Source organism: Bos taurus, chromosome 3 (assembly GCF_002263795.3).
Source record: "Bos taurus isolate L1 Dominette 01449 registration number 42190680 breed Hereford chromosome 3, ARS-UCD2.0, whole genome shotgun sequence".
Classification (NCBI taxonomy): Eukaryota; Metazoa; Chordata; class Mammalia; order Artiodactyla; family Bovidae; genus Bos; species Bos taurus.
Window position 1 is genome coordinate 27,333,967 of NC_037330.1, and position 17,243 is coordinate 27,351,209.

Sequence of the window (17,243 nt, forward strand, 5' to 3'; positions counted from 1 at the left end):
AGCAGACTTATGGCTTTCACCCTTTGCAAAATCCTATGGGGGCAATAAATAGAACCAGAGCTTTTTGGAGAAATGCCTAGTCCCACAGTTAGAGTAGGAAGATGCAAGATAAACCCAGACTATCTTGTTATGCCAAAAAATTTTAAAGTGCTCATAAAAGAAAAAAAGTGGGCACATCAAAAGACACAGAATTTTCAGCTCCAGGAAGATGGAGTAAACATAAAGTGATTTTGTAATTTATAGGAAAATATATATATTTGGTCATTCAGATGACCAAATGCAGATATATCTGTCACATATATTCGGTCTTCATTCATAGTTCCTGGTTCACAGCTCCCAACCCCTTGGAATTCCTGAGCTTAGCATAAGAGTACCTCAGATATGCACATGACACCACCCTTATGGCAGAAAGTGAAGAGGAACTAAAAAGCCTCTTGATGAAGGTGAAAGAGGAGCGTGAAAAAGTTGCCTTAAAACTCAACATTCAGAAAACGAAGATCATGGTATCTGGTCCCATCACTTCATGGGAAATAGATGGGGAAACAGTGGAAACAGTGTCAGAATTTATATTTTTGGGCTCCAAAATCACTGCAGATGGTGACTGCAGCCATGAAATTAAAAGACGCTTACTCCTTGGAAGAAAAGTTATAACCAACCTAGATAGCATATTGAAAAGCAGAGACATTACTTTGCCAACAAAGGTCCGTCTAGTCAAGGCTATGGTTTTTCCAGTGGTCATGTATGGATGTGAGAGTTGGACTGTGAAGAAAGCTGAGAGCCGAAGAATTGATGCTTTTAAACTGTGGTGTTGGAGAAGACTCTTGAGAGTCCAAGTGACTGCAAGGATATCCAACCCGTCCATTCTGAAGGAGATCAGCCCTGGGATTTCTTTGGAAGGAATGATGCTAAAGCTGAAACTCCAGTACTTTGGCCACCTCATGTGGAGAGTTGACTCATTGGAAAAGACTCTGATGCTGGGAGGGATTGGGGGCAGGAGGAAAAGGAGACGACAGAGGATGAGATGCCTGGATGGCATCTCTGACTCGATGGACGTGAGTCTGAGTGAACTCCGGGAGTTGGTGATGAACAGGGAGGCCTGGCGTGCTGCGATTCATGGGGTCGCAAAGAGTCGGACTGAGCGACTGAACTGAACTGAATGGAGTAATTGTCTCTTGTCCTTTGTTCCTGAAAAATGCTTCAGGGAAGGTGACTTTTGGGTCCCACCCTGGAGGAGGAAATGGCAACCCACTCCAGTATTCTTGCCTTGGAGATCCCATGGACAGAGGAACCTGGCAGGCTACAGTCCATCGGGTTGCAAAGAGTTGTCCACTTACATGGACATATGAGTGACTAATGCACACAAAAGGGTGGAGGCTGGTTGCTGAGAGAACAAACCCTGTGATTAGAGGGTTAGATCTTTTAGTCTCAACCCCCATCCCTCCCCCTAAACTCCAGGGACAGGAGAGGGGATGAAATTTAAATTAATCACCAATAGCCAATGATTTAATTGATCATGGTAATGAAGCCTCCAAAAATCCAAACTAAACTAGAAGATACAATGAATGGATTCAACAGCAGACTAGAGGAATAGAGGAGATAGAAGAAAGAATCAGTAAACTTGAAAACAGACAGAACAATAGGAAACACTCAATCTGAAAACAAAACAGACTAAAAAAATGAACAAAAATTCAGGGATCTCTAGGGCTAAAACAAAAGAATTAATATTTCTGTCATTGGAGTTCTAGAAGGAAAGGAGAAAGAAGGAAATATTAAAAAAAAGGAAAGAAAGAAAAAGTACATGAATAAATAACAGCAGAAAATGTTCCAAGCTGTCAAGAGATAAAAATCTAAAGATCCAAGAAGCTCAGTAAATCCCAAGTAAGGTAAGTCTGAAGAAATCAATGTCAGGAAACATCACAGTCTAACTTCTACATATTGACTTTCGTGGTGGCTCAGTTGGTAAGGCTCCAAAAATAAACAACCTTAAAAGTATCAAGAGATACTTGCCAACAAAGGTCCATCTAGTCAAGACTATGGTTTTTCTAGTAGTCATGTATGGATGTGAGAGTTGGACTATAAAGAAGGCTGAGTGCTGAAGAATTGATGCTTTTGACCTGTGATGTCGGAGAAGACTCTTGAGAGTCCCTTGGACTGCAAAGAGATCCAACCGGTCCATCCTAAAGGAGATCAGTCCTTGGTGTTCATTGGAAGGACTGATGTTGAAGCTGAAACTCCAATACTTGGGCCACTTGATGCAAAGAGTTGACTCATTTGAAAAGACCCTGATGCTGGGAAAGATTGAGGGCAGGCGGAGAAGGGGATGATAGGGGATGAGATGGTTGGATGGCATCACCGACTCAATGGACATGAGTTTCTGTAAACTCTGGGAGTTGGTGATGGACAGGGAGGCCTGGTGTGCTGTGGTCCATGGAGTTGCAGAGTCAGACATGACTGAACGACTGAACTGAACTGAATACAGGAGGGAAAAAAGACAATTCAAATAATACCATATTTTCCATCACAAACCATAAAGGCTAGAAGGAAATGGCACAGGAAATTTTAAATGCCGAAGAAAAAGATTCTAAACCAAGAGTTTTCTAACCAGTGAAAATAAGAGATGAAGAAGAAATCAAGAAAATCTTGGATAAGAGTAGCATGGAAACATATACAGTAACATACATAAAATACCCAGTAGGAATTTGCTATATGACTCAGGGAACTCAAACCAGGGGTCTGTGACAACACAGAAGGGTAGGATTGGGTGGGAGGGGGGAAGGAGGTTCAAGAGGGGGGTACATATGTATACCCATCGCTGACTCATGCTGATGTGTGGCAGAAACCAACACAATATTGTAAAGCAATTATCCTTCAATTAAAAATAATTTTTTTAAAAGATAGTATTGGATAAAGAAAAAAAAAATCTGTCACCATCAGAACTACACTAAAACAACAGCTAATGGAAATTTTCTAGAAAGTAAAAAAAAACACAAAAGAAGGGATTCTGAAACATCAGGAAGAAAGAAAAATGTAACAAAAAATGAGAATAAATATAATAGACTTTTCTTTTCATCATGAGTTTTCTAAATTATGTTTAATGGTTGAATCAAAAATTATAACACTATAATATGGTTCTACAAGTATATAGAAAAACATTTAAGACAATTATAAACGTGAGGGCAAAGGGATATAAGATGAGGTAAAGTTTCTGTTTGTCACTCATACTGGTGATCTGACATTAGTAGACTGTGGTAAGTTATATATATATATATATATATGTGTGTGTGTGTGTGTGTGTATCCGTCCGACACAACTGAGCGACTGAACTGAACTGATATATACACACATACACACACACACATACACACACACACTATAATGCAAACAGCAATCACTAAAATCGCTGGCCAAAGAGATACAGTCAAAAACACTATAGATAAGTCACCAGAATTCTAAAAAATGTTCACGTAATCTACCAGAAGGCAAGGAAAATAAAAGAGAAAAATAAAAACTCAGAGAACAAAATAATAATAAAGTGAAAGAGGTAAGCCCTAACATACAAAGAATTGCATTAAATGTAAATTATTTAAATACACAAATAAAGACAGAGATTGACAGTCTGGATTTTAAAACTTGATCCAGTTATATGTTATCTATAAGAAACTAATTTTATATATCACAATATAGGCAAACTGAAAGTAAAAGGAGGAAAAAATATATATCATACCAAAATTAATTAAAGAAAGCAGGAGTGGCTATAATAATATCAAATAAACCACATTTCAGAACAAGAAAATGATCAGGGAAATTATAAAATGATAAAAAGGTTAATCTTTCAGGTCAGGATTCAAGAAGACATAGCAATCATAAATCCACATACGTACAACAAACAACAGAACTATAAAATACATGAGGCAAAAGCCGAGAGTAGTGAAAGGAGAACTTGGCATGTCCATAATTATAAGTGAAGACATAAACACTCCTCTCTTGACAGTTTATAGAGAAACAAAACAGAAAATCAGTGGGGATATACAAGAACTCAACAATACCATCAGCCAACAGGATCTCAATAACATTTATAAAGTACTCCATCCCAAAGCAGCAGAATATACATTTGGTTCATGTGCTAATAGAACATACACCCAAGAGAGACCAAATCCCAGGCCATAAAAGAAACCTCAACAAATTTAAAAGAATTGAAATTATCCCGAGAGTGTCCTCTGACTATAAAAGAATCAAACTAGAAATCAAAAAAAGAAAGCTAACAAAAAAATCTCCAAACATTTAGGAAACTAAGGAGCATACTTCTAAATAACATTGGGTCAAACCTCAAGGAGGAAAAAAACCACATTGATCTAAATGAAAATGAAAATACAATATCAAAATTTGTGGGGCATAGCTAAAGCAGTCCTGAGAGGGAAATTTCCATTACTAATTGCCTTTTTTGCAAAGAGAAAGACTCTCATCAACAGACTACCACCTCTAGAACTGAAAAAAGAAAAAAGAGAAAGAAACTCAAAGCGAACACAAGAACATAAATCAATAAAAGTGAAAACAGAAAAAAATATCTATAAAACAAAATGTTAGTTCTTTAAAAAGATCAATAAAATTGACAAAATCCCATCATGACAAGTAATTAAGAAAGGACAGAAATCACCAATACTGATATTTTGTTACCAATACTATAACAAAAGAGGATATCATTTCAGACTCTGCAGACATCAAAAGGATAATAAAGTAATACAATGAACAGCTCTGCATACATAAATTTGAAAACTTAGATGAAATGAATCCATTCTGTGAAAATCACAGACTGCCCCAACTCACAATATGATGCAGATTATTTAATTAGTCTTACATCTTTTGAGGAAACTGAATTCGTAATTTTAAAACTCCCCAAAAAGAAAACTAAAGACTCAGATAATTTCACTGAAGAATTCTTCCAAATGCTTTAAGGACTAACACCAATTCTACACACTCCCTTCCAGAAAACAAAAAAGGAGAGAACGTGTTTCAATTCATTTTATGAAGCTTGTTATCATCCTGATACCAACACCAGACAAAGACAGTACAAAACAAAAGAAAGCTAGAGACCAATCTCCCTAATGAATACAGAAGCAAAAATCCTTAACAAATTACTAGCAGTTAAAATCCAGCAATACACAAAAAGAAGTATCTACCACGCAGAGATATAAGGCTAGTTCAGTATTTGAAAATCAAACAGTGCAACCCACCACATTACAAGGTGAAGAAGGAAAACCACATACATGATCACCGCAACTTATGTAGAAAATTACAAAGCGGTATATTTGACAAAATTCAATACGTGCTCACGATAAAAAATAATATTGGAATGAAGGGGTTTCCTCAACATAATAAAAAATACCTACAAACACCAACGGCTAACATTAAACTTAACGGTAAAAGACTACAGCCTCCCCATAAGACTGGGAATAATGCATGGATGCCATATATACAACAGAGTGCTAGAAATTCTGGCAGAGCAATAAAGCAACAAAACAAAACACAAAAGCCATGCGGTCTGCAAAGGGAAAAATAAAACTGTCCTTATTTTTTATAAAATTATCTAGAAATCTCCAAAGAATCTTCAAAATATTCCTAGAATTAATGAGTTCATAACTACATAGATTAAACATACAAAAATCAACCGTATTTCTACAAACCAGCAATGAACATACGAACACCAAAATTTTAAATACAATACCACTTACAATCGCTCAACAACAACAACAAAAAAAGAAGCATTTAGGATAAATCTAACAAAACGTGTACAGGATTTATAAGCTAAGTCTACGAAACACTAAAATCAAAGAATCCCTAAATAATACATACAGTGTTCATGTACTGGAAGTTTTAACAGAGTGAAGATGCCATTTCTCCTCAAACTGATATACAGGTTTAATGCAGCTCCTATCAAAATTGCAAGATTTTCTGCAGATACAGAAAAAAAGTTATCCTACAATTTACATGGAAAGCCAAAGGAACTAAAATAGCTAAAGCAATCTTTGAAAAAGAATAAAGTGAGAGAAACCAATCTATCTGCATAAAAGACTTATCATATAACTAAAGTAATATAACTAAACCTAGATGAGTCTTCGGAGAAGTAAGCTGAGTGAAAAACAGCCAATCCTAAAAGGCTATCTGCATGATTGCATTTTTATAATATTCTTGAAATGAGAACATTAAAGTATAAGAGAACAGATCAGTGGTTACCAGGGAAACTGGATAGCGTTTGGGGAGGGCGGAAAGTGGGTATGTCTATATATAAATATACATGGCAACAGACCCTTGTGGTGATAGACATGCTCTGTGTCTTAGCCATATCAACATCATTATCCTGGTTGTGATATTATATTATGATTTTAAAAGATGCTACCATTGGGAAAAACTGGGTAAAGCGTTCATGGAATTTCTCCGTATTATTTACTGCAACTTCATGTAAATCTACAATTATCTCAAAACAAAAATTTTAATTACTAAAGAGCCACCTCAAAGAGGTTCCTACTGGTAAACTGGGAATAATTTGAGCAGCAAAATAACTAAAAAGTGAAAGTGAAGTCGCTCAGTCATGTCCGACTCTTTGAGACCCCATGGACAGTAGCCTGCATCAGGCTCCTCCGTCCATGGGATTTTCTAGGCAAGAGTACTGGAGTGGGTTGCCATTTCCTTCTCCAGGGAATCTTCCCGACCCAGGGATTGAACCCAGGTCTCCCGCATTGTAGACAGACGCTTTACTATCTGAGCCACCAGGGAAGTGCTGACGGCTATAATAAATTATAAATAGTTGAAAAGACTTCATGGGGTTGCAAAGAGTTAGACACGACTGAGTGACTAAGACTTTCACTTTCTTTCAGGAAGCCATTAGTACACACTAATGACAGAGAGATAGAAATGGAGATGGACAAGGAAGAAGAAAACGGCTCTTATTTACAGTAGAATCCAAAAAGATGAAAAACAAAAAACAAACCCAAGCTCCTAGATACAGAGAAGAGACTGGTGGTTGCCAGAGGTGGGAGGGGAGGGGAAACATGAAATGAGAGAAGGGGTCAAAAGGTATAAACTTCTGATTATAAAATAACTAAGTCACAATGATGTTACAGATAGCATGGTGATCACAGTTAATACCCTATTGTGCATTTGAAAGTTCCAAAGAGAACAGATCTTAAAAGTTCTCATCACAAGAAAAAAAATTTTTTCTGCAACCATGTATGGTAAGGAATGTTAACTAGATTTATGGTGATCTTCTCACAATAATAGAAATAGTGAATCATTATGTCGTACACCTGAAATTAATATAATGTTAAATATCAACTGTACCTCAATTAAAAAAAAAAAAAAACCCAACTGGCAAAGATGGAAGAAGCATTAGAGTTAAGAATTTATCATTTTGTAACCATCATAGTCTAGCTTGGCTTATGAAGCTAGATCAATAGATGCTAAACTGGAGGGAGGGGGTTCTGATACAGAATAGCAAATTAGCATAATCTTAGTGACTCAACTCCCCATAGATTCCTTACTTCTTGAAATGAAAAAAAAAAAAAAAACAAAAAAACAGTAACTGTACAGGCGAGAAATCAGGTAATATCTGGCATGGATGGTCAAACTTCACATCACCCCAAAAGGGCAGATGAATACTGTGTATCTCTATATGTGATCCCCTGTGGACACAACATTACTTATGTGTTTTTCTAACTGTGGATGAGCACCCTGAATGAGGAATCATCAGAAAGTTTGAAAATGAAGAACACCCTAACTACTTAACAGGGAGGTATCATGTATTCTTCAAAAGTATCGATATCATAAAAATGAAAGGGCTGAAGATACTGAACAGCTATGACAACTAAATGTAGTATGTGATCCTAAACTGAACTCAATGGAAGAGGGGAAATCAGCACTATCAAGGATATCACTGGCTCAAGTGGGAAAGCTGGGCACAGAGAGCAGATTTGATAAAACATCAGCATTTCTTGAAGTTGGTAAGTGTACTATGGCTTTCGAAGAGAATGTCCTTATTTTTAGGAAATACACACTGAAGTTGTCCTTGTTTAGTTGCTAAGTTATATCCAATATCCGACTCCTTTACGACCCCATGGACTGCAGCCCACCAGGCTCCTCTGTCCACAGGATTTTCCAGGCAAGAATACTGGAGAGGGTTGTTATTTCCTTCTCCAGGGATTGAACCTGTGTCTCCTGCACTGGCTGGCAGATTCTTTACCACTGAGCCACCTGGGAAGCCCACATACTGAAGCATTTGGTTGTAAAAAAACACCAATACTTATAGCTTTCAAGTGGCTTTTAAAAATTAAGAAAAACAGGTAGTACCAATGAGGTAAAATGCTAACAACAGATGAAACTAAAGGATATAAGGGTAATCTTTAAACTATTCTTGAAATTTCTGTCAGTTTGAAATTATTTCCAAATAAAATAATTTTAAAGTCCTTCAGCTCTTGTTAACCAATCAAAAAGAAGGAAGATGTGGATACTAATTTAGATTGGATCAGTCAGTTTAGTCGCTCAGTCGTGTCTCGCTCTTTGTGACCCCATGGACTGCAGCATGCCAGGCTTCCCTGTCCATCACCAACTCCCAGAGCTTGCTCAAACCCATGTCCATCGAATCGGTGATGCCATCCAACCATCTCATCCTCTGTCATCCCCTTCTCCTCCCACCTTCAATCTTGCCCAGCATCAGGGTCTTTTCAGATGAGTCAGTTCGTAGCATCAGGTGGCCAAAGTATTGGATTTTCAGCTTCAGTATCAGTCCTTCCAATGAACACCCAGGACTGAGCTCCTTTAGGATGGACTGGTTGGATCTCCTTGCAGTTCAAGGGACTCTCAAGAGTCTTCTCCAACGCCACAGTTCAGAAGCATCAATTCTTCAGTGTTCAGCTTTCTTTATAGTCCAACTCTCACATCCATACTGGAAAAACCATAGCTTTGACTAGATGGACTTTTGTTGGTAAAGTAATGTCTCTGCTTTTAAATACGCTATCTAGGTTGGTGATAACTTTTCTTCCAAGGAGCAAGCGTCTTTTAATTTCATGGCTGCAGTCACCATCTGCAGTGATTTAAATTGGATAGGCCCCTAAAAAGTACAATATTAAGAGCATAGGCTTCTGGGTTAAGAGAAATTTGGGTTGAAATCCTAGCTCTGCCCTTATTAGCTGACCTCAAGATGTCTCAATTTCTTCATCTATAAAATGGGGGAAATAATGCTTACTTCATAACTTATCTTGAGAGTTAAACGAAACAAGGACTGTAAAATATTACAATGCCTGGCTCACTGTTGTCACTAAGTAGCACAAGGCTACTTATTATTGTTATAGGTGAGTAGTGGTGATACGCGTGGTGAGGGTAGTTATTGTGGTGATGGCGAGGAAGCCATGGAGACACAAAGATGACCAAAATAAGGTTTCTGAGCTCAAGGGATTTAAAAATATAGAGTTGAACCATAAACTACAGTGTGTCATGTGAGTGCAAACAAAATGTTACTGGAGCAGAAACAAAAGTGTATTTACTTCTGGGCAGCTGGTAAGAAAAGACTTACCAGGGAAGGCGATGGTCATGTGAGTGGGAGAGGGTAAGTCAAGATGTCACCGGGCAGAGGAGTGGGTGAATGGTGGGGCTGTCCTAACTGAGGTAAGAGGTGCAGTCTGAGAGCTTGTGGCATGTATGTGAAGCAGGGGAGGCGGAGGGAAATACAGAACGTGGCTGGAAAGTATACCAGCACCAAGCTGGGGAGGGTAAGGGCCCTGAATGTAACATACAGGGTTTCACTGTGTGTGATGGGAGAACCACTGGAGGTTTTTGGGTAAGGGGTGCTGGACTGTTGTCATGAAAACCCCACTGGGCCAGGGTGTCAGCAGGCAAATGGATAGCTTGTGGGGACCAGGCAAAGGACACTGAGGATTTCTACTTTTTAACAACCAGCTGTGTCCGGGCCCTGCGGCTCTTATTCCAGAGTTTCTCTGCACCAGACTGTGGGCTCAGTCACTCAGTCATGTCCGACTCTTTGCGCTTCATGGACTGTAGCTCACCAGGCTCCTCTCTCCGTATCTCCTGCATCTCCTGCATTGGCTGGGTGATTCTTTACCACTTAGCGCCACCAGGGGAGCCCTCACCCATCTATGTAGACTCTGCTTATTTACCTCAGGCTGGCCCAGAAGGCGCTTTCCTTATCAGAACCTTCTGGCTACCAAAATCCCCTTGAAGATAAGGCTTCCTGCCCACACTGGGTGGTACCATATGTATTTGATGTTGTACAGTCAAGGAGCCCCCAGGCGGTCCACATGCAGGACTATACTTAAGCATGAACTGTGGATGTTAAAGGTGAGTCATTATACTTCTCTCTTTACTCTGTTGATTTTTGTGGATATAAGAAAAAGACATGAAAGTTTTAATTCATTTTTTTTAAAGGACACACTAGTCAAAATGGGGTTCTTCTAGAGTTCGTGTGTGCGTGTTCAGTCGCTTCAGTCATATCCTACTCTTTGTGACCCTATGGACTGTAGCCTGCCAGGCTCCTCTGTCCACGGGGATTCTCCAGGCAAGCATACTGGGATGGGTTGCCATGCCCTCCTCCAGGGGATCAAACCCACATCTCTTATGTCTCCTGCATTGGCAGGTGGGCTCTTTACCACCAGTAAGTGCCACCTGGGAGGCCCCTTCTGTTCATGTCTTACTTAATCTAACCAGTTTGGTTAGGACTCACGCTTCTCCCATTTGTAGTAAGAAGGAAGAAGAAAGTGTTTTCCAAGGATGTTCTTTAACTCTCAAATTTACTAGAAAACGATCTGAAGATGGGCTGAAATTTAAATCAACCAGACCACACGGTGGCTCCCGGTGGGTCACTCAGTGGTCACGAGGGCCCTCCCACCCCCCGCAGTCACCTCAGAGGCGATGGAGGTGAAGCTGCTACTGAAGTGCACATGCTTGTGCATCTCGCTGCCGTTGGCCGTCAGGAGCCAGGCCCCGAGGGCCTGGTCTTCGCCAGCCGACTGGTTGCTGTGGCTCTGGTTGGGCAGGAGCTCGGCCAGGTCCCAGTGGTACGACGGTGTGGCCCCGACCAGCGCAATGAGGATGGCTTCCGTGGCCACGTAGAGCTGAAAGAGGAAACACACAGAGCCATCGAGGCTGGAAATGCAATTAGCAAGCTTACAAACCTTCAATGAGCAGTCTTGCTTTTGTGTCTGTGCTGCTGCTGTGCTGCTGCTACATCGCGTCAGTCGTGCCCGACTCTGTGCGACAGGAGCTACAGAAATGAGACACTTCAGAAACAAAGGAGAAAATGGAAGGAAGCTTCCTGATCTACTACAAACGGAACCATCAGCTATCGCATCTGTAAAGCACCCTGTAGTTCCTTCAAGGGTTTTTTCTGTATTTGAGATACATCAGATTTGAGGACACAGCATAGAATGGTTCCACACTCGCAGGGAGTAGGGGAGGAGGGATATTACCTGCCCTGACTTAGACTAACATTCTAGTTATTTTCTCCTCAACACCACACATTAGTTCAGATAAGCAGTTACCAGGGCACAGGAGTGTCCTGGTCTTGGACTCATGATCTAAACAAGAAAACATGTTGTGGCATAGTTAATGTTTCCAAAAACAGTATATGTGTGTGTACATATACATAAATCAACAAGACCACACAGTGACTCCAGGCAGATTGTATATACATATATATGAGAGTTAACTCAGGCAGGTTGATAAGAAGTCCAAGCCTAAGGCCCTTTAAGGAGGACATAAACATTAGACAAGTAGGCCTCATGGGCAGCAGTATCTCTTGTTCAAGGACATGCCTTTTTTTGAACTTTGGATGTACACTATGGGAGAAGTGAAATGAAGTCGCTCAGTAGTGTCCGACTCTTTGCAACCCCATGGACTGTAGCCTACCAGGCTTCTCAGTCCATGGCATTTTCTAGGCAAGAGTACTGGAGTGGGGTGCCATTTCCTTCTCCAGGGGATCTTCCCAACCCAGGGATCGAACCCGGGTCTCCCACGTTGTAGGCAGACGCTTTACCCTCTGAGCCACCAGGGAAGCCCACGCTATGGGAGAAGGTCTGGGCAACATTTTCACAGCCTTGAGGTATTTTCTTTTCTATTCTCAGCAGCTAGCAGAAAAGAATAGAAGGCTCTGCTTAAACTAGCGAGGCGGGTGCTCTCCTGCCCACTTCCAGTGCCTCTATCCCTGTTACTTTAATAAAATCTACACAAAGCTCTGAGTGATTGAGACTGCCTTTGGTCCCAGAGTTAAATCTTCTCCTTGGGAGACCACGAATCCGGCAGCACTGATCACCATAAGCTGTTGTCTATGTGTGTGTGTATATACACATACACACACGTCAGGGAGGAAGGACGCATGCTCTGTTAAAGCAGGGAAGCATTATATGCACTTGAGTAGGTACTAAGGTATCCTATACAACCTGCAAGATGTGAACAACTCAAAATCCTAGGTGCTCACCCAGGCTTTTAGCTGTAATTGTTGTTTAATCTAAACGGAACTTCCCTCTAAAGAAAAAATATCTCATTCGTTCAATCAGTGATTATTTATTGAGCATATATGACATTTGTCACTGAATGTTTTGGGCTTTATGGCTATTCACAAAGCCATACTGGGTTTGTAAGCTGTTGAGCCCTGTGCAACCTTTTTATGCTATAGATCCATTTTAATTTTTTTTTTCCATTTAACAACTTTTTATTTTATATTGGAGTATAACTGATTAACAGTGTTGTAATAGTTTCAGGTGGACAGGGATGGGACTCAGTCACACACATTCATCTATCCATTCTCCCCGAAACTTCCCCCCTATCCAGGAGGCCACATAACATGGAGCAGAGTTCCTGTGCCCCACAGTAGGACCTTGTCAGTTACCCATTTTAAATATAACAGCGTGTACATGTCCATCCCGAAGTCCCTAACTATTCCTTCCCCCAATCCTTCCCCCCGCCACCGTAAGTTCATTCTCTCTGTTTCTGTTTTGTAAATAAGCTCATTTGTATCATTTCTTTTCAGATTCTGCTTATAAAGATTGTCTTGTATTTCTCCTTCTCTACCTGACTTACTATAGATCCATTTTATGTTACTCTCATGATGATTGTTTCAAGTTTAAATTTTATTAGGAAAATACAGGAAGTTTGTTCCATTGTGAAACAATCTTACTCTAAGAAATTAACAGTACTTATAAAAAATTTAAGCTAAAAAATTATCACTATTAACTTAGAACTTAAAGTCTAAAAATACCTTTAAACAGATTAAGTGTTTAAAAAACACAAAGTATATGATTTCTGTATAGTACCTAGTAACACCTAACTGGATGGATGAGTTGACCGAGGCATAAAAAGGTGGAGAGACTTGCTCACAGATTTATCTCCACTGCCAGGGAACTCCCAGCTCCTTCCACACCATTCTGGAGGGGCATATTCAGCTGTTAAGTGGATAAGCTGAAGTGCCAAAGGCAGAGTAATTTATCACAAGTAGATGATGAAATTACTGTCAAGGAAAGAGAAAAGAAATCATGACATTGTGTATGTCATAACAGAAAGCTAAAACCCAAGATGTGATTTTTCCCCTGTCTGCCAAGGCTGCAAGGATGTAAGCAGTCCCAACCTATGTGAGTCCAATGACTATGGGCCTCTGGAGATGCACAAAGTCGCCACAGGTCAGTCTGTGTGTGTGATTTACTGTAAAATGCAAAGGAAAACATGTTTCTAGACTTATATTGCTTCTTGGCCCCTATTTGCATATTATTAAGGAAGTTTTCAGAACAGGAGGCAATCAGCTTACAAAAATGAAAACCTTAATAATTGCAAGAGCAGCATTTAGCAGCAGCTATAATTACAAAGCCACTTGCACCCATTTTAGTAACTGCCCTTCCTGATTACAACCTGCTGAAACTTAATTCATGGGTAAAGAAATGAAAAAAATACAGCAAAGGGAACTCAGGAGATGAGGCAGAACACATGTTCTGGTAAATGCACAGCCTGCAATCCAGCAAAGCTAACTAATGGTATTTTCTCTCTAAATATGCTCTTTTCTGCTTTGGTTTGTACCACTGACTTTTCCTGGAAAGCCCTTTCTCCTGCTGTCAATGTCTGACTCTTTCCCCACCTCTGAGATGTAACTCAGATACCCCTCCTTCACCCCACCTACCACCACCTTCCCTCCAACCCCCCAGAAGCCTTCCCCTGCTTCCACTCACTCTGAAAACTCGACTGAGACCTTTCTTAGAACCCATATCATTTTCTTCACTGCACTATACATTTATGTATTTGCTTGCTTTAGTTTTTTCTATTGAAATATACTCTCTGAGGGCAGGATCTACATCAGATTCACCTTTAGGCTCCTGACGCAAAAAAATAAGGGCCCAAATAGATGATATCACATATTCAACAAGTCAATGGATGAATGAATGACCAGAATGGGAATACCAATAATAGCAGCAAGCACTTCTCTAACTATATAAAAGGCGCCATTCTAAGTGCTTATTGAAAATATATTAATGCATCTTATTTTTATCTGGATTATTCTAGGATAAGTAATGTTCTAGGTAAAGGAGGAAATCCTCCAAAGGATCCTCTAATCTGAGGCATATTTCACTGTGGAGGCTATCATTCCTGGAAGAAACTACAATGTGTAGAAAAAGAGTTAAAATACAAAAGAGGTGGAGCTGATACATAACACAGGAATATAACACAGGGAGCAGTAAAACCTAGCTAATTGGTATTATCTGTATCATTCTTATCATTCTGCAGGTTGATTAAATCTTCCTCCTTTCTCACTTTCTCTGCCCTCCTTCCACCACTCCGCAATGTTCTCATTACCCCCATGCGCACACATACACCTCAGGGAACACACAGGGCCATGGCTTTGTCACCAGAGGGGTTGAAGCCTGCAGCTCTTCCCTCAGTGCCACCTCCTGCACCCCACCTCCTTGTCTTCCCTCCAGTTCCTCCGGAAGCCCCTCCTGCTTCTGCTCACCCCCTGAAGATCCATCTAGACCCTTCTTGGAACCCACATCATTTGCTTCACTGCACTATACTTACATATAACACGGTATCAGCCTTTCTGTCTTTGACACAGATGGCCACCTGGCTTTGCTAGAGATAAAAGAGACCGAGTAGCCTGGTAACTATGATACTGCATGACGCATGCTAACTACGAAAGGTGATAGGGATACAGGGATTAGGTAAAAGTGGAGATGCTTAAACTTTGCATACAGATTACTGTTAGGTCCTTCACACCAGAGCCACAGACATGGCACACATGGTGCTAGAAGTCAAAGATGGTTTAGCCCTTAGCTAGTCAGAGGGATGTGCCACCTACACAAGAACACAGAGTGGTTTTCCTCGGTTTGCCTTCTTCAGCTGTGACAGCGTCCCAGAGCACTCATCCTGCTTCTTCCACCAAGGACAAACACTTTCCTGTCTTCCCTCTGCCGTGACACTGTGCACATTCACCATATAGCCTTGTCTAGAGAATCACACCCATCTGCAGATGGGCCTTAAAGCCACGATGAAAAACCACCATCCACTCTCCTTCGGAGTGGGACTAACAACATCTCAAATAAATCATTATCCTCACTCGTGCTACCTCCAGGGAAGGAAAACAAGTGCCACAGATGGCGGGATTGTTGTTTCCCTCTCAGTATAATTATAATTAGAAAGTGACTAAGATGCACTGGGGGATTGAAATTTTAAAAGTTTCAAAAAGTGAACGTTTTAGAAGTAATTTTATACTAACAGCATAAGCTTTTATCATGCTCAGGAAATGAAAAATGTCTCCCATAAACTATCTCATCACAATATCTTGTGCTGTGATGTCATGGTAAATGTGATGTTTATGTTGTAAGTAGGAAAGATGAGCCACAGGGCAATTATGTAACACACTAATGGCAAAACCAGGATGCGACTGGGAGCCACCTAACTTTGGGGCCAGAACTTTTTTCAGAGAAAAGGTTGGGAGAGGGGAGACAAGGTGACTTCATGATGGTCATCACTGTTAATATTTTACGCACTTAGTACTCAGTTATCTAATTGACTCAACCAAAAGCATTATTTGAGCATGACCACATCATGAAGGCAGCACTAAATGCCCATGGCCCAGCACAAAGTAGGTGTTCAATAAATATCTGTGGGGTGATTACTGATATTTTTTTTGGTCACACCACACAGCTTTGTGGGATCTTAGTTCCCCAACCAAGGATCAAAACGGAAGCACAGAGTCATAAACAATGGACCACCAGGGAATTTCCTGATACTATTTTTTTATTATTTTTATTTATTTTACTTTTTGGCAGCACTGGGTCTTCATTGTTGCATGTGCACTTCTCATTACCGGGGCTTCTCTTGTTGCAGAGTATGGGCTCTAGAGCATGGGCTCAGTAGTTGTGGTGGGCCAGTTTACCCTGAGGAATATGGGGTCCTCCCAGGCCAGGGGTTGAACCTGTGTCCCCTACATTAGCAGGCAGATTCTCAACCACTACACCACTAGGGAAGTCCCATTGACACTATTTTTTGTGTTTAAAATTTTTAATTATGCTCTAAATAACTGGTGTCTCTAAGTCCCATTTCCTCCCTGACTCTTATCTACATAATGCCACCAGAGCAGTCTCCTCGATGCAGTCCTCATGAAACTCTTCTGGTTAAATCATATTAATGGATAAATACTAGATGTCCTAGCATCCAAATCTCCACCACTTGGCACAATTGCTACCTTATCCACATTCAAGCTTTCTGAACTAGCCTGTTGAATTCCCCAAACAGGACTTTTCACGGTGTGCTGTGAAAAGCATATGCAATCTGTACACCTGAGTCTGAACTGCAGCTCTAGTAAATTTCCAGCAAATCAAAACTTTTCTAAACTTCATGTTTCCTTCTAGTAAGACTGGACACTGGCAGTACATCTTTATCTAATTCATTCATATCTAGCTAGCCTATTCTGAAGGTCAAAGGGGATATTTCTTTAGCCAACAATGTAGAGTAAATCTTACAGCTCCATCCAAATAGCACCTATCAGAGCCTCCCAAACTCTACCTTGCAGAGACTGATTCTGTAGGCTGGGATGGGACCTGAGATTCTGTTTTTCTAACAAGCTCTGGTGGTGTCAGTGTTGATGGCTTGGGCCACACCTTGTGTAGCAAGGGTCTAGGGTATGCCCTCTTCTATACTTTCTCCAATGCTATGTCTTCCCACCTGAAATGACCTTCCCGCTTCTCTCTAAACCCAAC

The 17,243-nt window shown here is 40.5% G+C and overlaps 1 protein-coding gene across 5 annotated transcripts in view; it reads right to left on the reverse strand.

Annotated features, from left to right (window-relative positions):
- SLC22A15 (solute carrier family 22 member 15) overlaps positions 1-17,243 on the reverse strand; it is a 123,709-nt gene that overhangs the window by 93,702 nt on the left and 12,764 nt on the right. For all 5 annotated transcript variants that reach the window (XR_001496419.3, NM_001193093.1, XM_059883551.1 and 2 more), the window contains exon 2: positions 10,905-11,117. Coding sequence is in view for 4 of the 5 variants with exons in the window: in NM_001193093.1 (NP_001180022.1) it covers positions 10,905-11,117 (213 nt within the window). In the remaining variant the exon portion in view is untranslated. The remainder of the gene's footprint in view (positions 1-10,904; positions 11,118-17,243) is intronic.